This window comes from Drosophila yakuba, chromosome 3L (assembly GCF_016746365.2).
Source record: "Drosophila yakuba strain Tai18E2 chromosome 3L, Prin_Dyak_Tai18E2_2.1, whole genome shotgun sequence".
Classification (NCBI taxonomy): Eukaryota; Metazoa; Arthropoda; class Insecta; order Diptera; family Drosophilidae; genus Drosophila; species Drosophila yakuba.
This window is the reverse complement of record NC_052529.2, coordinates 3,491,636-3,513,546: the sequence shown is the minus strand read 5'-3', so window position 1 is coordinate 3,513,546 and position 21,911 is coordinate 3,491,636. Positions and strand designations below refer to the sequence as shown.

The 21,911-nt window shown below is 47.2% G+C and overlaps 1 protein-coding gene across 15 annotated transcripts; it reads left to right on the top strand.

The window, feature by feature from the left end:
- The first annotated feature begins 226 nt into the window (after nucleotides 1–226).
- LOC6532712 (arginine-glutamic acid dipeptide repeats protein) lies at nucleotides 227–21,419 on the top strand. Of its 15 annotated transcripts, none has more exons than XM_015194067.2 (15): nucleotides 227–765; nucleotides 2,044–2,332; nucleotides 12,110–12,241; nucleotides 13,175–13,408; nucleotides 13,477–18,247; nucleotides 18,307–18,430; nucleotides 18,511–18,655; nucleotides 18,716–18,876; nucleotides 19,039–19,095; nucleotides 19,582–19,665; nucleotides 19,737–19,863; nucleotides 20,263–20,362; nucleotides 20,464–20,558; nucleotides 20,619–20,662; nucleotides 21,300–21,419. In XM_015194067.2, the coding sequence occupies exons 3-15, from the start codon at nucleotides 12,179–12,181 to the stop codon at nucleotides 21,313–21,315; spliced, it is 6,021 nt and encodes a 2,006-aa protein (XP_015049553.1). In that variant the 5' UTR covers nucleotides 227–765; nucleotides 2,044–2,332; nucleotides 12,110–12,178; the 3' UTR covers nucleotides 21,316–21,419. The 15 variants fall into 15 exon arrangements, with proteins under 15 accessions (XP_015049553.1, XP_015049556.1, XP_015049565.1 ...); XM_015194070.2 differs by having other exon boundaries at nucleotides 20,610–20,662; XM_015194079.3 differs by lacking the exon at nucleotides 21,300–21,419 and adding an exon at nucleotides 20,894–21,270 and having other exon boundaries at nucleotides 12,110–12,226; nucleotides 20,610–20,662.
- The last annotated feature ends 492 nt before the right edge of the window (nucleotides 21,420–21,911 follow it).

The window sequence follows — 21,911 nt, the reverse complement described above, 5'->3', positions numbered from 1 at the left end:
ATAAAAATCTGACACACAGCTGTTTAACATATGTTAATATATTAATATATACTATATATATCTACTTTGGGAGTACACAAATCATTTTAAAACCAATAAATTGCAATTTTAAAGAAAAATATACGAGTGCTCTCTAACGAAAGCTGCTGGCTACACAACAACTGCTGGCTTATTTAGCACCTGACCAGCAGCAATGCTGCCACTCTGCCACCGCCAGCCTTGCCAGACCCCGCAAAGTATATATTTTTACAAAATGGTGGCTTCTTCGCGGAGAAATTCGTAGTGGCGATTTTTAACAAAAAGCACGCATCTTGGCCAGCCAATTATTGCAAATTGCTGGCGAAAACATTCGCAACGACGCTGGCTGCAGCGTGTGGCTGGAAAATCCGCGAAAAAGCGACCAAAAATCGCACAAGAACCCAGTGAAAATAACTGAAAGCGAAGGCAGGCAATAAAAAAAACGCAAGCAAGCAACCAAAGTGCGTGCCTGTGTGTGTGTTCGTGTTCACGTCTGTGTGCGCTGCTCTCTGTCTGTGCCTGTGTGTGCGAGTGTGCCTCTCTGTCGGTGTGTGTGTGTGTGCGCAAAGTGTATGCAAAAAAAGAAGAAGAGAAACGGAGAAGAGCATTAAAAAAAGCGTACGACGAGTTTCACGCGCGCCCAACAACAAAAACACCAGAAATCAGCAGCAGCAACAACAAAATCCAACAACACTTAGCAGCAGCGGCAGCAATAAAAAAAAAACAACAACAAGCAGGCAGTAAAACGTAAGGAAAAATCTACAAGTGTGCGAAAATTAATTATTACTAAGTGTGTCACTAATTTAATTTAAAATCGCAGTTGCGCAGCGTGCAAATCATTCAAATTTATGTGAAGTCTCTCGGGCAGCAGAAAACAAAAAAAAAAACAAAAAATAACGAAAAACAGTAAAACAGAGACACAGTGGCGTAGCAGCCCCCCGCAGTTTTAAAAGGGGGGACCGACGGGTGGGTGGTTTGAATCCAGTCTATTATGAACTTTTTGGGGTAGAACAATGCAAACACGAACGAAGGCTCAACAAATTTGCTGAAAAGGAATCGCAAGCGCAGCAGCAACAACAAAGCAAAAATCCAAGCGTCAGCAGCACGGGCAGGCAACTAAAACAACAAAAACAGGCCAAGCAACAACAGCAGCAACCCACCACCGTTGTTGCCTCATTGTTATTGTTGTTGTTGTTATCGTCGGCGTCACCACCGACGCGACGCAACGCGACGCAACGCGACGCTCTTGCGGCCAGCGCACCCACCACCCCCCAAAGGATGCTCCTGCTTCGGACTAACCCCCCTTCTGTGAAATCCCCCACCCCCGCAACTACGTCCCTGTTCCCGTGACCGCTCCTGCTGCTCGTGCTTCTTCTTCCACTCATTCAACTGCTGCTGCTGACGTTGTCGGAAAAATGTGTCTTGTTGCCTTTTTGCTGGCTGATAAATAAGCTAAAATATGTACTTACCCACTATTAAAGCTAGCGAGATGTTGGGGATATCCCCTCCATAAGGCGATTGGTATTTATGGTCCATAGATTTTAAAACATATATCGCTATATCTGGGGATTACGTACTATTAGTATAGAAACTACAGTTCAACAAGATATGGTGTCTTGGTTATTTTGAGTTACTAAAGATTTTCCAAATATTTTGGATATTGGTATTACAAGCCTTGTTTATTTTCCTTATTAAATTTAAAAAAGTAATGTGTCAAAGAATATGGGTCAACTTGCTCGTCCTATGATAAAGTAATTATAAGGTTTCAACTCAAAACCAGATAGCTACTTCACACGGGTTTTTTAAACTATGCAAATGGCCAACGTGTAAAATTGCTAAGTTCTATGGCCCCATTTTATGACTGCCTTTATAACTATAAGATCGCTACTGGGGCATTGTTTTTCGCAGGGGGTTTCCTTTTGCCCCAGCTGCTCAATTCTTGTGTTTGGTTCTTTCATTTTCTTTTCTTTGCTTAATCATCTCCCTCGTCTCGGCTCTCACCTACGTCATCTCTTCGCCTTCCAGCTGTGTTTGTGCAAATTAACCAAAATATACATTTCCGGCTACTCGCGGCCCCCTCGCTGAGCAACAACTACAACAGCAACAACAACGATATCAAGAACAACAGGAGCAGAGCAACAAGAACAACCAAGACCGCCCACCACCCCATCATCATCATCATCATCATCCTCATCAACTTGGAGTCTAGAGTCTGGAATCTGGAGACGGAGTTACTTTGCCGCCTGCTACTGGAGAGAGGAGCATCTTCGGGTGGAACGCCTCGACGATACACAACCCCGACTACGGATTCATGGTGAGCCAAGACATCTGTTCGAACCCGGCACACATTTAATTATAATTATTTGTTTGCTTAATTCGATACTTCACGCTGGCCGGCCCCGTCTCATGTGTCACATCCCCTCATTCCCTCGATGGGGTTGCTTGTTCACAGCGCCGATGGGTTTCCACTGGGCTAATGGAGGAAACTATTTTTCAATGGGATCCCAAAGCAATTAGACAAACGGGGGCGTGTGCCCATAATCCGTTGCTATTGTCGCTCATATTCGGATTTTTGCTGTTCATTTTGTGGCCTGGTATTCAGGGGAAATACGATTAGATCGCTGATATGGCTTACACATACCCGAAACCCACTGAAACAGATCTTTATCGCTGCGCTTGTATATTGCTAATGAGTTGCCTTGTAGGGCAATTAGTACACCCTTGTTGGGAATAAAAAAAAAGGTTGACTGGGATCAGACAGTTCAGAACTATTCCACTTGTTAATAGCTGTAGAAATCTGTAGGTTTGGGCATTAAAAAGCTTTAATAGAGAGAATACTGATTGCGAAGACTTGCTGACATTGTTTTATGGCCAAAATCTAGTTAAACATGTTCATATTCGCATTGCATGCACAGTAACCATGCTATTGTAGGTCACTTGTTGTTCAAACAACATTGTGCAGGCTTAAATCAGTGCTAATGGGGGATTACCAGGTCATATAATACACGCATTTACGCATTGTTCACGAGGGATTTACGTACGTATCTCTTTATCTCTTCGAATGATGTGCCATGGTTTCCGTTAACTTGCTTTTAGCCAAGTGAAATTCGAGGCAGTTGGTTCTAGGAAAATGGAGATTGATTTCGAGGAAATTCACAGACAATTTGCACCGCTCTGCTTGCCGTGCTTATCTACCAAACTCAAACCCAAACCCGAACCCACACCCTAACCATTTCCACATTTTCATTCGCTTATCTGCGCCCACCACCCCAAAACCACGAAGTGTGCGGCGGCGAGGCCATCTGATTAGAGACGCATTAAAAGGCTGGAGTGTTTAATTAATAAATAACGTGCTAATAATGCATTTAATAAAAAAAGCAAGACGAGCGCCGCGAACGGAAACTTGAGGCGCACAAATAACACGAATATTTCAGAAATACAAATACCTATAAAATAAGAAAAACATAAAGTGCTGTTGGGAAATGGATGAGTTCCCTCGCGGTTTTCCTGCTCCTCTGGTTTGGTTCGGTTCGGTTTGGTTGGGTTTTTGTATTTTGTGTTTGGACGACTTTTATTTCTTTTTTTTATTTTGGTATCTCCGGTATGTTACACAGTTGCTGGTCGCCTTTGATGTCGGGGTTTTTGTGCGCGCTTTCATATTTTATTATTAGTCATTTGGCTTATTTATAAGGTGCCGTTAAAGTTTAACTTTTATTAATCTGTTTTGTTGCGCTTTTAATTTATAAGTGCTGCTTATCTGATTGAAAAGTCCGTCCGTCTATCCGCGCACACTTGACTCGAGTGTGTCGATTTATTGATGTCGATTAGAAGTAAACGGGAAGGTTTCCCCTGTTCAGTCTCGAAGTTCTCTTCACTCTCCTCTCCCCTCTCCCTCTCTGCTCCCTCTGGTGTCCATTACATAACCGAATTAATTAGCATTGCTGACTGGGCAGCCAAGCGGCTTGATCTAAGCCATCCCCACGACTAAAGCCGAAACCTTGGACCCAGTGGTGTGTACGTGAGATAAGCTCGTGTTGTGGTAATTTTTCAGTAGACAAATTGTTTAACCTTTTGATAGCTTCGAATATATTTTGCGATCTGAAGTGTCGTTTCTAGCGCCTATTACATTTGTTAAAAGCGCGAATCCGGCTCAAAGGATCAAACTGAATATAAGCTGGGTTGTTTTATCAACTAAATCTAAAAAAATTCAAATATCGGTTGCCTTCTTGACAAAATGTATTCAAATAAAGCATTTTCCCTCACGATGACATCGTTGGTCAAACACTCGCAGTGCTAAATCAATCCCAGTTACTGTTTCTGTTACGTGTTAACTCCATTTAGCGATAAGATAATTAGCACACACAGAGTGCTTATTAAAATATACAATTCCCAGTGATGTATTTGTGGTCTGGCCGCTTGTCAGCGTATTATTATTATTATTTATGCGTTATTTATAAAGCGAGAGAGAGAGAGCGAAAAAAAAAAAACAGAAATGATGAATAATTAAGCTCGTGTTAATCAGTGTAAAATCAATGAACAGACCCAAATGGGTGCGAATATAATGCAAAAGCGTGTTAAATGGGCCCATAAATCTTTGGCGTTGTGTGTAATTCTATTAGCCAAGCGGAATAATACGAGGCCCAAGGAGGAGCGGGGGGCGGGCACATCATGCAAAGAGCTCATTTACAAACATACAGCCACTCGTGCACTGCCAAGCAAACAAATAACGACAGTTTCATAAACACTAGGACAAAGGGACACCATCGAGAGGTATGGCCAGGAGGAAGATGGGAAAAGAGAAAGGAAAACGGGACAAGGAAAATGGGAAAAGGGAAAAAGGAAAATGGAAAAGGATCCAGACAGGACACACAGACACAGGGCACCCGCACATCCTGCCGCCTCCGGACGAGACACAACACATCCCATCCCATCCCAAACCGACATAAGTAACACGAAACAATTTCCAAATGAAGCGCGGATAAGCCGCAAAATCCTTAAAATACTCGATAAAATTACATAAAACTAATCGCACAAGCACACGCACACACACACATACATACACATACACACAAACTCACACACAGAGAAAGCCGCAGACTACAGAATTGGCTGGATACTTAGGGCGCAAAAAGGGGGTGGGGTTGAGCAAGAGGATGTGGACGTGGATGTGGACGTGGATGCGGATGAGGATGGTGATGAGGCGGGCGGAGGAAGGCGTGCAAAATGATGAAGGTATCTACACCGACAATCTGTTTAACAACTTCATGAGCAAATCCAACAAATCGTATGAAACGAAGCCGACAGCAGCAGCAGGCCAATAGACACGAGCGGACGTCGTCGTTGTATTACGTACGATTTGGACTCGGATTTGGATTCGGATTCAGATTCGGTCTCTTTTTCGGATGCAGACGACGACCCCCGTTCGGATCGGATCGGTTCACTTCGCATCGGATCGGGCCAATGGATTTTTGCACCTGGGGTGGACCTTGCACCTTGGGGTTTATGGGAGTCATAAAACGCGAAGTAAATAGTATAAAGGATTTTTTTTATATTTGTGCTAAATGGTTCCACTTGAGTAGTTTTTATTTCTGCCATTTTATAGCAATTGCTTATAGTAAATATAGAAATTAAATGGGTTTGGCTGTTTTCAACTTAAATAACATAAAAAAATAAGTTTGAAATTGCTTTATGCCAAACTATTCATTCCAATGGCTATTTTAAATATACAAAAGTAATAGTGCTGTTGTGCAAGAATGGAGTTCTAAGTAAAACAGCCTTATATTCCGATTAGAAGCCAGATAGAAGGTCCACCCTAGAGAGCACAGGTTAGTCGGTGGAGGCGAGTACAGTGGCAGCGTTGTGGGTCGTTTATTTGGCTTTTGGAGCGTTGACTCGTCGTTGTCGGCTCTGGATGGTGATGATGATGATGATGCATAAGAAGATGATGAAGAGAATGATGATGATGACGGCGTCGACGGAGACGAGGCTGCTTGAATAGATGCTCAATCGTTTGGGTTGAATGAAGAAAAGCATGTGGAGTGGCGAGTGGAATGAAGTGAAGTGCCCATGGAGTCCGTGTCCATGTCGGTCGGCAAGCGTGTGTGTGGCAGAGATTGGAGCATGAATAGGAATGCCAAGAAGGAAACGATGAGGAGGAGCAGTAGCACCAGCGTGAGTGCCACTGCGGTGGCATAATGTTCTTGTTGATGTTGAGTAATGGGCATAACAACTGTAAGCTGCCTGTCCAGACAAAAACGAGCAGTGCAGAGCAGAGTAAAGTGAACCTGGAACTTGGAACCAGAAAACAAGCTCGTTGCGAAGCGAGTCGAAAAATGTCCAACAGAAGCAAACAATTCCATTACCCAGGCGAAGAAAAGAGAAATTTGTTTTATGGGTTTTTTGGCTAAACGCTGCGTCCCTCTCTCTCTCTCTCTTTCTATCTGTCTGTCTCTCTCTCGCCTCCTCGCCACTTTGCCATCAGCCTTTGTTTGTTTCTATCTGACTTCTGCAACGTCTGTTTTGACTTGTTGTGAAAATTTGGCTTTCACAACACGAAATACTAAGGCTATCCATATATGTGTATGCATACACACAATCACACGTTGTCTCTGCAAAGTGCCTACAAACATTTAATGGGATTTCCGTACTTGACACGAACCCTTCAAATGGACAGATGCACAGGCACACAGCGCTATTCACTCAAATAGCCGCTATTTGGTTGAAATGTGTGGATATACCCGTATATATACATATGTACATGCCTACCTTATGCCCCATGATCAAAATGACTATGACGAACTCAATTGGCCATGCTGCATGGTTAAAATGTGTGTGTGTCTATGCGGCCCTCGGTCTTGGTAATTAAATGGACTCCTCTCGAACGCCTCAATGGAGAGGCTTTTGTTATGCCTTTGGGAATGCGGCGGAGCTGGGTAATTTCAGTTGAGTTATTTAGGTGAGGATTTAAGGGCTTTTCAAACGGCTAAATTAGTGGAATTTCTCGTTCTTTACAGAATGAATTCAAATGGAAGTGGCTATTTAAATGATTGCTTTCAAAATTATATTATCCTCTAATAATGCAACAGACTAGTAATATATTAGCACTGAAATATGGAAAAGCTAATTCTAGTTGTAGTAAACTGCTGATTTATTGCATAATAAAATGGCAAATTAAATGGCTACTAAATCTGCGTATGTTTCCATATATAAAAAAGTTTTAGATAGATAGTTTTGCTGTATATATAACAAGGAACTATATAATTCATTATACGTTTTCTAGCCAAAGCTTCAACATAGAAGTTACAAAACTCTAGGGCGCACTTGAGTGCGTTAATTTAAAGATCTCAGCCAAATGAATCAATAAATACACAAATGGGGCTATAAATAAAATACACAAAATAGGCATACACAGAGAACAGGAATCCCACTGGGATCAAAGGTTCGGTTGAGTGGTTCAATTGAAAGTTCCGGTCGATTGGACAAGTTCAGAGCGATTGAACCCCACTCGAGTTGTGGCGAGTCAATTGAAAACTGAAAACGGAAAACTGAATACTGAATACTGAAGGATTCCATTGCTGTATTCCACCCCTTTTTGTCCGATGGACTCTCAATCACAGTCGGGGGTCTAATTCATTTACAGGCCATATCACTTAAACTTCGCCATCGCATTTGCCCCGTCTACTAACCTAATAATCTCGCGCTGAGAGCGCCGTGTAGATAAGGATAAAGTCTCGGCCTTTATGGCCCAGGGCCACCCTTAATGTACAGTTGTCGATGGCGGCATAAGGGGCTTTTTCCAGTTGTCTATCTGTCTGTCTGACGCTCTTATTAACGCCATCACCATCACCATCGTCATGTTGGCATTGGTTGTAGTTGTTGCTGGCGTTGCTTGATGCCTATTTGTCAGTCAATTAGTCAGCTTATTGGCAAGCGATGATTACACAGAGAAAAACACGCTAAGAGCTAAAGCTAAGCGGGAGAGCCAAATACCCAAACAGCCGACAAGCCAGCCGACGAAAGTCGACAGCTTTTCCATTTCGAAGAAAAAAAAACAAATTTTACTCAACATGGCTGAAGGAGTGAGTGGAGCAGAGATAGCGAAATGGAGAGAGACAGCGACAGAGCGAACGAGTGGCCCCTCGTCGGCTTTTCCTCACTTTCCATCCCGACATGAAAACCCCTCCCCCCTTGGGGAGCCACTCGCGTCCGTTTAGCCGCGTGCGTACACACAATTTTCCGCTACTCATGCTACAAATTGTTTATTGAATTTCCTCTTGCTGCGGCCGTTGTCGACGTTGTTGGTCTCTGCACTGTGCGAAAATGCAAAGCAGATGCGTGTTCTGATTACGAATGTGTTTCACAACATGCAAATCTAACACATTTATGTAAGAAAGAAACTTTCCTTCTTGAACTGCAGATATTTCAATCAAATGTTTTCAATATGCCCAGTAGTCCAATTTCTAATAGAAATTATATATTTTCTATCAGTGTAATTTGGCTGTGGCTGCCGCTGGCATTCCAAGTTTTTATTTTCATTTACATTTCCCGCTTTGTTTTCGTTTATGTTTATGGGCTGTTTAGAAAACAATTTCCAGCCACAGATAGGGGGCCCAGTCGAAGTTGTTAATCCAGTGTAACTTTATAATATGCGATGACATTAATTGAGCGAAGACCGACGCGCCAGTTGAGCCTGACAGCATTATTGGCCTTAAATTTACACGCAGGTCAACGATGGATCAAGGGGTGGTGGGGCGGGTAATGCAAGGGGGGTAAAGTTGGAGTCCATGGAAAAAGCCAAGCCAAAAGCTCCATCCAAAGCGACATTGCTGACTCACAGAGTGAGTGAGTGAGTGAGCTGAAGCCAAGTACTCGAGAACGTCACGTAGTCAATGTACAGACTCTACCTCTACTCCTAGCTACTTCCGTCTCTGTTGGACTGCATATACCCCTCTCTTTCGTCGGGCTTGTGCCATAATTTGTGGTCTTTTACGGGGAATAGGGAACAGGAAAGCAGGGGAGTGGCAATAACACACACACACACACACTCAAACACACACACACACACACAACTGAGGGCACTTTTCGGTGGTGGCAAATGTGTGTACGAGCCTTTCGTTTTGTCTTTTCAGATTTTATGGCTTTGTGCGTTTACAACGTCGCTTTTTGTAGTACATTTGTTTTATAACAGCCGCTCGACACCGCCACAGAATAGAGCCAGAAGCAGGAGCGGAGGGGGAAGGGGAAGCGAGAGCCCAAAGAAGCCCACAGGCGGCGGGAGAAACAGCTTAGCACATTGCCAGCAGTTATTACACAATTTTTCCCAAAGCGCCAGCCAACCAGCAGCCCAAATGGCATTGCACGCAGCGGAAAATGCAGTAATAAATCAGTTCGAAATTGTAGGTACATAACATTTGGGCAAAGATTAATTCGATCATGTTCCGGGGTGACTGGGTGATTACAACCCTTGTATACCAACTACTCTATGGGTGGTTTATGAATCGATTCGATAGGGAAACCCACTTGGGAACCTTTCAAATATTATATAAAGTAGTTTTTGAAATAGATGCATTTGAAACTATGCAAGATGCATGGAAACCATTTAATGAAAGCCACTTTTCGTTTCCTTCACACAAGACTAAAAGTGTGCTGTTGCAACTGGTAGTTTTACGACGTGACTATAGATAAGATGTACGTATATTAATAATTTTTTACTGTGCAGCTGCCCGGGGCCAACAGCAACAGCAGCAGCAGCAGCAGCAGCAACCCAACGACAATGCTCGGCATGTGGGGATCGGGATTCAGTCGGTCGCGTGCCCTGCGCCCTGGTGGCCACCGCCACCTTGTGTGTGTTTATATGAAATTTTTCCACTCACGACTCCCCCATAAAAAAGTTTGCCGCTGCCAGTTAAACCAACCAGCCAAGCAGTCAAAACCCAACCGGGCCAACAGGGCCAGGCCAAAGCCAAAGCAAGTAACCTGGTCTGATGGTGATGTGGTATGGTGTGGTGTGGTTTGGTTTGCTATGGTATGGTATGGTTTTCGGAATGGAGCGGTGTGGTGTGGTGTGGAATGGTATAGTATGGTGTTGCTGCTGATGTCGTTGATAAGTGTTGGCCCCAAACGCAGACCGTTCGTTGCACAGTGGTGCAGGAATAATGAGGAACTCAAAGAGTTGGGGGTTTCAAATCAAGTTTCAATCAATTAGGCGTCTGTGCAGAAATCACAAAATCATTTCTTTAAACATTGATAGGGTAAAAACCACCAACTAAAAAACCACATTTTTACCTATAGACAGATAGCAAATACTGCCTCATTATAAACGTGAAAGTACTTTATGCTGGCTTATAAGACTTGAAGGGTGATGAGGAAATAAGTAGAACACTGCTGATACGGGAAAAGCAATCCATTGATATCTCCGCTTTTACGCTGGGTAAACAATTATTCATAGGTAAACATTCATTGGCATATTTCGCTGGCACTCAAAACAAGAGACGGCAGAAATACTCGTATTTATTTCTCCCTTTTCGACTTTGATGGTCATGAATATTTCATTTGTGTGCCGCTGCCGAGGGGATTACCGAATCGAATCGAATCGAATGTGACCACGGTGCAACCCTCGGGTCCCAGGTCCCAGGTCCAGGTCCTCCACTCCCAGGCGTTTTGTGCCCCTCCTTCTTCTGGTGCACCTCCTCGGGGATCGTGGTGTGGTTGGTTGCCTCCTCGTCCCGCTCGCCGTTGTCGTCAGTCATTTAGGCGGCGTGTCGTGCCTTATTGAGTGTAAATCTGTCGACAATGCGCACATACACCTCTATATATAGGTGTACATATATCTGTTTTATTTTTTCTTTTTTTTTTTTGGTTTTGCCTGCCTCTGCAGATGTGAGCCGATGTGAGTCGGGCAGCCGTAGTCGTCGCTCCCGTAGCTGTCGCTGCATTTAATTAATTGATTTTAATTGCCATAATTTGTGTGCCGCTGCCACACAACCGCAACACCGCCGGCATTCCTGATGTGAGTCGGCAAAGGCAGGCAACGCACTGCGTCCGTCTGTCCGTTTGTCCGTTTGTCGCTTTGTCCGTCAGTTTGTCCGTCCGTTTGCCTGTCATTGTGCATTGCCAATGATATTGATTCATAAGCAAATTTAATGATAATTCCTCTTGGTGGGGCTGACATGGCCATGGGTATGGAAGTAAAGAGTATGGAGTAGTATGTAGTATGAAGTATGGCTGGATGGAGTATGTAGTATGAAGTATGGCTGCATGGAGTATGTATGGTATGGTTTGGAACTGGAGAAGGCTTACTTAACCGCCTCGTTACAGTTATTCGCGGACTTACTTGAGCGGAAAATCTGTTTACAGCTGCACGCACACTCGAGAGACAGCCCCAGACAAGGCGAAGAAATAAAAAATAAAGTGAAAAAACCCCAGTCTGTGATGACCGGAAAAAATGAGTAAAACGGGAACGGAGAGCTTTGTGGGGTGTCGAATTGGGGAGTACCCTTGTGCATATATGATTATACAATGCAAGGTGTATCACTTAAAAAATCATATGCCCAATTTTAAACTGGTAGCTTAAGGAGAGTTTGTCAGTTGGAAATATGAATAATAAAAGCTTGGGAGACGAACCATTGATGCCAGCCATAAAGCCCAGTAGTTAACAGGGTATAGTGGACATAAAGCGCACCGAAAGCAAAACCATTCGTCTGTCAGTGCCGCAGTCCAATCCGCCGATCCTTCCCCGAATCCCTCGGGCTCTGTGCGTGGCGGGCGCATTAACATATGCAGGCGATTAAGTGGCACAGAGCTCAATCGTCCGACAGCGTAAACCCCTAATTTCCCGGCCCCATCCAGCCATCAGCCGTGTCCCCCGGCCACTCCACGTCCTCCATGCACACCATCCACTCATCGCCCCTCCATCGTTCGCACATTACACGGCATTATTTTATGGATTATTTATTTATGCATGTTGATATGAACTTCATCGCTTTATTGAAAATGCTTTTTACACACACCGCCCATTCGCACCGCCGTTGTCTCTATGTTTGAATTAATTTTTTTTAACGAATTTTCTCTGTGTGCTTGGATTTATTTGCAGTTGAATTTTCATATCGTAGAGGGCATAAAAAGGCTTAACACTGGACCGGAAGCGTGTTTTTAAAGGGTGATGGCGGCCTCCACTCAAGGAGAAATTCGAGTGGGTCCCGGCCACCAGGTAAACGATGTCTATGTACGTACATAACTCTCACAAATCAGAAATTCAGCTCACGGTAACAAAAATGAAATCAAAGAACTACAAAATTTAACAATTATGCTAAACGAATATGTAGTAGCCCCCTATTTCTTTTGTTTATTGCAAAAGTTTGTAATTTATATTCCTTTGTTCTTCCTTTTTTGGATGTCTTCAACAAAAAATTCACCAAGTGTTTTTAAGCGTGTAGCCTTTAAAGGAACTGGATTTCAATCGAGAGAATCTGTAAAAAATCACTTTATGCCTTATTTCGCACACTAAACAATTCCCAAGATAAACTTCTATAAGGTCATCAGGAAATTATTTAACTTTTAAAGTAAAAGTAGAACATGTGGACAACTTCTCTTGTTAATTATTGCGCACATATTACCTATGTTCTTTACTTCTGTAGAAAAGTCTATGCAACCTGAACTGATCAATATTCAGTGCCATAAGATTCTATCGTTCCTTCTCATAAGGCTACAGCGAAGTGCAAGTCTTTGAATATATATAGTATATATATATCGGTTACTCTTAGCATAACCTTGTATATAACGCCTAATTCCTGTAAATAATTTGTAGTTCTAGCGTTTATGCAATTGGCTATTAATAGTTCGAATCCTCGACGAGTAGAAGTTGACCCAGATCCACATCCAGATCCCAACCTTCTTCCTTGCTCCCCTACCGAAATCCGTTCGAGGAAATTCGTAGCACACATTATACATTATTCATCCATAATCATGCATTAGACTTAAGTTTGTGTATCATCTCGTGGGTGCTGGTAATCCCCCCGGATTGCCGGCACTAGCTGTCTTGCCTGTGGTGTGTAGTGTGCGTGGTGTGGTGTGGTTGTATGACTAACCCATCAATCGTTCTCCTGGAGTTTTTGAACTAATCCCAAAACTTTTCGTTTGTCTCCTGTGACGACTGAAGGCAAAACTGCCCGATTATAATCCAATCTCAAGCTTCCCCATCGACAAGGAAACCGATGAACGTGAACTAGAGGAATCAAGATGGAGTCCAGGCGTTGTGGCCGATGGCGACTTGTTAATGTTCTTGCGTGCGGCTCGCTCCATGGCTGCATTTCAAGGAATGTGTGATGGTGGTTTAGAAGACGGTTGTTTGGCTGCCAGTCGCGACGACACTACAATAAACGCACTCGACGTGGTGAGTTTCCCGAGATTATCATATATATGCATATTGCAGAACTCTTTAATCCGCAACGCCTTTTTTAGCTCCACGATTCTGGCTACGATCCAGGCAAAGCTCTACAAGCGCTCGTAAAGTGCCCCGTTTCGAAGGGCATCGACAAGAAGTGGACCGAGGACGAAACAAAGAAATTCATCAAGGGTCTGCGTCAGTTTGGGAAGAACTTCTTTCGCATCCATAAGGACCTGCTGCCGCACAAGGACACGCCGGAGCTGGTCGAGTTCTACTATCTGTGGAAGAAGACGCCCGGCGCGAACAACAATCGGCCACACAGGCGACGCCGCCAGAGCGCCCTGCGACGCAATCGTGTCACGCGGGCCAACAACAGCAACAGCAACACTCCTCCGAAGAAGGAGGACACTCCAGAACCACAAACTGCGACGACGGCGACGGCGGCGGCAACCGCGGCGTCCGAGACGGCGAGTCGCTCCTCGCCCGCTGTCTCCAAGGAGGAGAACAGCTCGCTCACCGAGGACGACGCCAGCGAGTGCGACAGTGATTCGAGTCTGACCCACAAAAGGGATGAATCACCCTCAAGGATGAGGACGCGTAACAAGCAACAGAACAACAACAGCAGCACCAGCAGCGGTAACAACACGGCCGGAAACGGTGGCGGTAACGCCACATCCATAAGCAGCGGATCAACCGGCGGCGGTGCCGCTGGCGGCAACAGTTCGTCTAAGGATCAATCAGCCAACGCCGTGGCTAATGGCAAGCGACCCAAGAGGGGCTCCGAAACACCGGACGTGTCCGGCGGAGCCTCGGTCGATAGTCCCAAGACACCGACGAAGGCTGTGGCCGAGAGTTCGGCCAATAAGCGCAAGGGTGGCAAGCAGGATACGCCCAACAAGAAGAAGCGAACGGAGCAGGAGTCCAACGAGCCAAGCGCCCACGAGGAGAATGCCGTCAAGGAGAAGCGCAAGAGACCGGACAGCCCGGTTGAGAGCATGAACTCGGATAGCAGGCCGGATTCAGTGCTCGACGATGGGGAATCCAATACCACGGACACCACCACCGCCGAGCAGCAGTCGACAAAGGACAGCAAGGATACGGTCAGCTGCAAGGAGGAGCGCGAAATGGTCACCAACGATCTGGAGGCCAAGGCCGAGGAGAAGGCCATCAAGGCAGAGGCTTTGGCGGAGGACAGCAAGGATAGCGCCATCAAGAACATGGACGAGGAGACAAACATCCAAGCGCCTAGCAGTGCCGAGACTAGTTTGGTGGATGGTCCAAATCCCAATGCCTTGCCCAGTCCTGTGGCCGCACCAATCACCATGAAGGTGCCCACAATTGCCACAGTTGAGGCGCTGAACGCGTCCGTGGATCGCAAGGAGGCCATCGAGAAGATGGAGTCGTGCGACAGCGATCCGGAGATGCTCAAAAAACTGGCAACCATTAAGCAGGAAGTATCTCCGCAGCAGCAACAGCATTTGCAACAGCCATCACAGCAGCAGATGCAGCAGCAACTCGCACCTGTTGGCTTACAGCCGCCTCCGTCTTGCCCGCCTTCAGAATCAGTCTATATCAAAAAGGAGCCCATGGAGGACTCGATGGACGCCACCTGCAATCAGAACAGCAACGAACCGCAGGACCTGAAGGTGAAGATCGAGATTAAAAACGAGGATGCATTAAAGCACAGTGCCGGAGGTATGCCGCCTTCTGGACCCTGTGCACCGCCTTCAGCTCTACATCCGCTCTCCGGAGCTCCGGTAGAGAGCGGCCAGGAGCCACTGCACCTGCAACACATGCCTCATGGACCGGTGCCAACGCAACCGCCTCCTGGCTATCTAATTGATGGCCAGCTAAAGTATGGACCACCGGGACAAGGCGTGCCTCCACAGCCTCCACAACTGCACAGCGATGCGGCTGGAGGAGTCAGTGGAGCACCGCCTGGAGCCCCGACCACGCCGCAGAAGTATCCGCCCGAGATGGAGATGAAGTTTGCTCCTCAGGATCTCAAGTATCCCCCACCGCCGCCCCTAGACGCACTCAAGTACAGCCAGGAGATGCAAGCTGCGGCGGCGGCAGCGGCTGCTGCTGGCAAATACGATATGAAGTACATGATGGAGCAGCAGGGCAAGTACAACGTGGAGTTGTCAGCTGCCCATCAGCCGCCTAGCAAGCCGGGTTACCAGGACTCGCTAAAGATACCCGATATCAAGCCCGGTTTCGGCCACCTGCCGCACAGCGTGGGCTCACCGCTGGACGCCGCCCACAAATACGGACCGCCTCCAACGTCGCAAGAGTCCCAGCAACAGCAGCCCCAGCCGTCGGCACATCAGGTACCGCCGGGAGCAACTCCACCACCCGGTATCGCCATGCCCAAGCCGCACTACCAACACGACGTGCAAACACCACCGTTGGGCCGGCCCTTCGAGCCGACCGGACTTATGCTCAAGTATGGCGATCCATTGGCAGCCAAATACGGGCCGCCTCAGGATCTCAAGTACCCGATGCCGCCGGTCTCTCAGGCGGGACCAGCGGACATAAAGCCCTATGGCGGCGAGAATCTAATCAAGTCCTCACCGTACGGACCGCCGCCGGAGAGTCCCATTGATGCCTCAGCGCGCTCTACACCCGGTCAGGATAGCCAGGGCAGCAACAGCAATTCACAGCCGCCTTCAATGCCCCCGCAACCGCAGCAGTTCCAGTCGCCGCATCCCTCGCCGCATATGCCTTCGCCAGCAGGTGGTGGCCTACCACCGGGAATGCATCCGCAAAATCTCATCCACGGCCCGCCACCAGGTGCAGCGGGCGGTAGTGGTCCCCAGCCGCCTCCGCCGCCCACATCGCTGCATCAGCCCACGCCCACGTCTGCAGGTCCACCCAGTCTGCAACATGGACTACATCCTGGCCACCAGCACTCACAGCTGTCTGCGGCAACATCGCTACCGCCGAGCTCGATTGGAATTCCTCCCACGCTCTCGACTATGGCGCCCTCGCACATGCACCCGCACCTTCATCCACATGCGCATCTGCAGGGTCTCCATCGGCCGCACGATCTGCCGCCCAGTATGCATCCACATGCTCCCATGCCGCTGTCGTTGCAGGGACATCCGCAGCACGGCCATGGATTGCCGCCATCGCATACTTCTCAGCAACAGCAGCAACAACAACAACAACAGACCGGCGGACCATCTGGCACAGTGCGCACTCCGTCACCTGCCCAGCAACCGCCAAGATCCCTGCACGATCCGCAATCGTCTCGAGAGCCGCCCACCTCGCAGCCCTCGACCACAATGGCAGGATCGAGTGGTCCGGGTGGACCACCGCCGCAACAGTCGCCACACGCGCATCGAACATCGCCGTTACCAGGACTCGCGGGTAGTGGACCTCCACCACCGGGACTAATCGGTCATCCGATGGCCATACACCCGCACCTGGCCCACTTGCCGCCCGGACATCCTGCACACGCAGCGCTGGCTCACCCTGGACACCATCTGCTGTCGCACTCGATAGCTGGCTTGGGGCCTGGCGGTGGACCGATCGCGCTGCTGGCCGGTCCCGGTGGGCTTGGAGGTATTCCAGAGTCCGCTCTAAGTCGCCGCACCCCGCCCTCACACCTGCCACACTCGCATGCCTCTTCGGCCCCACTGACGGCTCATTCGGTGGCGAGTATGACGTCCACCAGTATGTCGCTGACCACCAGCACGGTGCCATCATCTGCCTTTAGCCGCGCCAGTCCCAGCGTACAGATCTCGAGCAGTGGGGGCGGTCCTTCAGGCCCCGGAAGCGTTGGACCTGGTGGATTGCCAAACTCTTCGGCAGCGGCAGCAGCTGCGGCAGCTGCTCATCGCGCAGCGTCTCCGGCATCCAGCGTCAGCAGCCTGAGTCGGCAGAGTCCGTTGCATCCGGTGCCGCAGTCGCCGCTCAGCCATCATCCGTCGTCCTCTGCGTTATCTGCCGCGGCAGCTGCCGTTGCAGAACGGGATCGACATGCGCTGATGCGTCAGCAATCGCCACATATGACTCCACCCCCGGTGTCCAATGCCTCTTTAATGGCGAGTCCTCTGAGCAAGATGTACGCTCCTCAGCCGGGTCAGAGGGGCTTGGGAACATCACCGCCACCGCATTTGCGGCCTGGAGCATCACCGCCGGTCATTCGCCACCCGCAGATGCCTCTGCCGTTGCCATTGATCGCGCCTGGCGGAGGAATACCGCAGATTGGAGTGCATCCGGGTCAGTCACCGTATCCGCATCCGCTACTGCATCCCTCGGTATTTTACTCGCCGCACCACCATCCCTTCAATTCGCCATACGGCTATGCGCCCTATGGTCCTGGATTCCCGGCGTACATGAAGCCGCCACCGCAGCCGGGACAGCTCGATCCGGCAGCCGTGATGGCGGCCCACCATGCTGGATTGCAAGGACCGCCGCCCCAGCAGATGCGCCAGGACGAACAGAATGCAGCGGCCGCCGCTGCAGCAGCAGCTGCTGAGAAACAACACCAAGCAGCTGCAGCAGCGGCAGCGCAGCAACACAAGGCGCCCCAACAACAACCGCCCGGCGGAATGCCACCCAACAAACCGCCGACGCCAAAGACGCCACAGGGTCCGGGCGGTGGAATGCCCCCTGGAATGGGTGGTCCGGGAACACCGACGGGACTACCGCCCGGTGCTTATCCAGGCAGCCATATGCCGGGATATCCACAAGGACCGCCTCATGGATCACCGTTTGCGCCACAAGATGGTCAGCCTCACGGACTAAAGCCCACATCGCACATGGACGCCCTGCGAGCGCATGCGCACTCAGCCAACTCGGCGGGAATGGGTGGAGGACACCATCCGACGGAGCCATGTAAGCTAAGCACTCAAGAAATGAATATTAGGATTTATCTAATAATATGACTTTTCCAGTGCCCATTGATATTGAACCGGATCCAGAGCCAGAGATTCCCAGTCCAACGCACAACATACCACGTGGTCCAAGTCCCGAAGCAAAACCGGACGACACCGAATGCCATCGCTCTCAGTCTGCCATGTAAGTGAAATGCCAAGCCATCTGGTATTTCTGCTTTTAAATTATTATATAAATTATCAAATTATTGGTTAACTTTATAGATTTGTGCGTCACATTGATCGCGGGGATTACAATTCATGCACGAGAACAGATTTGATCTTCAAGCCGGTGGCCGACTCAAAGTTGGCCCGCAAGCGTGAAGAACGCGACCGCAAGCTGGCCGAAAAGGAACGTGAGCGGCGACAGGTTAGTGAAGCTGTCATTTACAAGTGTACCAAAGCTTATATCATTTGCAATCCTACACAGCAGCAGCAGCAACAACAACAGCAGCAGCAACAACAGCAAGCAGCTGCGGCGCAACAGGCGGCACAGCAAGCCAAGATGAAGGCGGAGCTGAAGCCCCCGTATGCGGATACGCCGGCACTGCGTCAACTGTCTGAGTACGCTCGTCCCCACGTCGCCTTCAGGTGAGTTAAAGGAGATGGAGGAACCACTCTCCGCCGAGTTTTATGTCTGGTGCTAGGATTTTGTTCAGTTTTCTTCTGCCGTTTGCCTTTTCCCAACTCCATTTGGGAGTCCACCAAGTCGCGTTTGATGATTGTAATTATTTCCATTCGATTCAATTTCAGTCCTGTTGAGCAGATGGTGCCATATCATCATCCAATGGGCCCCATGTACAGAGAGAGGTACAGTACCAAAGCCTGACAAACCCTGTCTTCAATGCGAAAGCCATCTCACATATCCCAACACACAACCATTAACCCTCTCACGCTTCATAAATTCCAACCACACCTCATAAAAACTCGAAACTCATCACTCCCTCATTTCTCCCTTACATATGCAGTCCCATTAGGGATCTCTAGACTAACCTCTAATCTTTTACAAAAATCTAATATTCATATTGAATATATTGAGATGTAACAAAATTAATCAATGATTAGCGGGGTTATGTCAAAGGGATTCTAAAAAGCATCTTCATTTTCCTGCTTTAATACCTCCCAGCTTTTTAAGAATTCGGTTTCTTGTGCGCACGTCAAAAATTATGCTTGATCCATTTATAATTTGCAATTATGTTTACTCCAAGCTATGAATAACCCTTACCAAAAACACATTGATCCCAATATAGCCGGCATTTTATACGGGTGTTTATACTAACATTTTATTAATTGCAGGGAACTGGAGGAGATCAAAAACGCACAAGCTGCTGCGGCGAGTCAATCCAGACTAGATCCGCACTGGATGGAATACTATCGACGGTTGGTTTAGGCTTGTTAATTAATTGAAGATTATACTAATTCTGCAGATTACTTTCTTCTTGTTCCAATAGCGGCATTCACCCCTCGCAATTCCCACTGTATGCGAATCCGGCGATATCGCAGATGGAGAGGGAGCGTCTGGGAATTCCACCTCCGCACCATGTGGGGTTGGACCCGGGCGAGCACATGGTGCGTATGGTAGGCTACACTTCTTTTTTACTCCACTCGACTCATATTCACAAAATCAATCGTATTTGGAACGTCAAGCGATCAAACCGCAAAACCGAACCAATCACTATGTCCACTTGTCAGCTATCTCACCTGTTAACCAGTCCAGTACCCGCATAAAACCCAAGCACGTGTCCCGTCATGCCGTTCATGTTCTGTGCTAACCATTATTTGCCATGCCATGCTTTTTGCCCATCTCGATGGGGCACCTAACCAAAAAAAACCAAACCAAAATCGAATCGACATGTGTCGCCATCTAACCCGCATTACGCATAGTTACATACAACTTTGTTTACAACTTCTATTGGCGCCAACGCCCACGAAGCACTGGCTCTTTTGAAACTTTCTACGATATTCGATAATTTTCAGATACGATTGACGAGAGAATATCATGCACACTCTCATACTCATTTACATTTGCCTTTGCATCCACAGCCGCAACCACCGGAGGCCGGTTTCCAACTGCCACGTGAGTTTGTATAGCCCTTGAGGTTTTCGCCCTATTTGATAGAACCCACAGGCCACATAAATAACTGATTCATCTCTCTCTTCTCTTCGATCACATTTCAGCGAATGTTGGCCAGTATCCGCGGCCAAATATGCTTATACCTAGGGAGCCGCACTCGGATGTCCTGCTGCGCATGTCCTATGCCGACCAACTACAGGTTTCCCAATTCCCTAATCCACATCCTAACTCATTAATTACATATATACAGTATTTACAGGCCGCCGAGTTCCAGCGACAGTCCCTGCACGATCAGTACTTTAGGTAAGTTTTCTTGGCCATACAAATGGAGAGTCTACGACTCGACGGTGGGTGATCTGTAAAACTGCTGTATTTTACTGAAACATCTATACAATCTGACAAGGGTATCAAAATTCGAGATAGGCTCATCCACCCCATTATAATATAGTTTATGCATCGTTTTCTTGTTGCTTATGTTTGCCATTATGTTTCCGTTTCCGTTTGATCATCGCCCGCTCTCTCTCATCCCCACAGACAACGGCCCAGATAAGTGGACAGGCAGCAATTGTAGAGAGCAAGCAACTGAACAAAGACAATACTCGGGCCGCGGCCGTGAGGAACTGCTTTGTGTGATTTTTGTGTTCAAGCGTTTACATTTTGTTTTCCGCACATACAACCCCCACATACTCACCACAAAAACAAAAAAAAAACCAACATCAACATCATCTGCAGAGACGACGTCAGCGTATGGCTCAAGAATCCAGAAACCAGAAAACCAAGCGACTCTAAGTTGCGCAACGCCTTGTCACGTTTTTATGTAAAAAGTTAGTAAGCCTTTTTTATTTAACTCTCATCCGTAGTCCTGATATCATCTAGTAAATGTAGCAATCTCGATATTGTGTGGAACTTGATCTAATATTGTATTTTGTGTTGTAAACAGGAATCAGCTGCGTTAATCGGGAGTGGTTCGTCGATTGTTCCGGCTGCACACAGCACACATCACACCAGACACTCACTGACCAAGACATCCAGAATCAAAAAGCAGAAACCAACTACAAAACTAAACTAAACAAAACAGGACACGATGGTCGCAATATCTTAAGTATCCTCTTCATAGTGTATAGTGTTAAATTCTTAAATGTAAGCGAGATATGGAGCATGTTAAATACGGTCTAGACTTATTAAGGCAATGGAACAAAATCGAACATGGCACACAAAACAAATTTTTATGGAGGTTTTCAAACAGCTTATATATGTATATGAATATGCTATACTTCGACAAAACTTACTAGTAAGCTCCACAAATCAATTGATTTAGACACGATGATAACTAAGCAAAACCAAAACACAAACTCACCCGCACTTTGCTGCAGGAGGCAAGGTACATAAATTAGTATAGAAAAACGATTAAGGATAGACGAATAGAGCGTTCATATATTCGAGAGTACTGTACAAATGGATTCGGAGATAGTTTTCTTTTAACACCACAGTTTGACACTCTACGCAATAGATACGCCTAATATTATTTAAATATATTTACTTCCAGCCGCAA

Excerpts from the sequence above, each read along its gene's own strand:
- LOC6532712 (XM_015194070.2), top strand. The coding sequence starts at position 12,179 with ATGGCGGCCTCCACTCAAGGAGAAATTCGAGTGGGTCCCGGCCACCAG. Across the intron at positions 18,877-19,038 it reads CGTCCCCACGTCGCCTTCAG|TCCTGTTGAGCAGATGGTGC; the intron begins GTGAGTTAAAGG and ends ATTCAATTTCAG. Across the intron at positions 20,363-20,463 it reads GGCCGGTTTCCAACTGCCAC|CGAATGTTGGCCAGTATCCG; the intron begins GTGAGTTTGTAT and ends ATCACATTTCAG.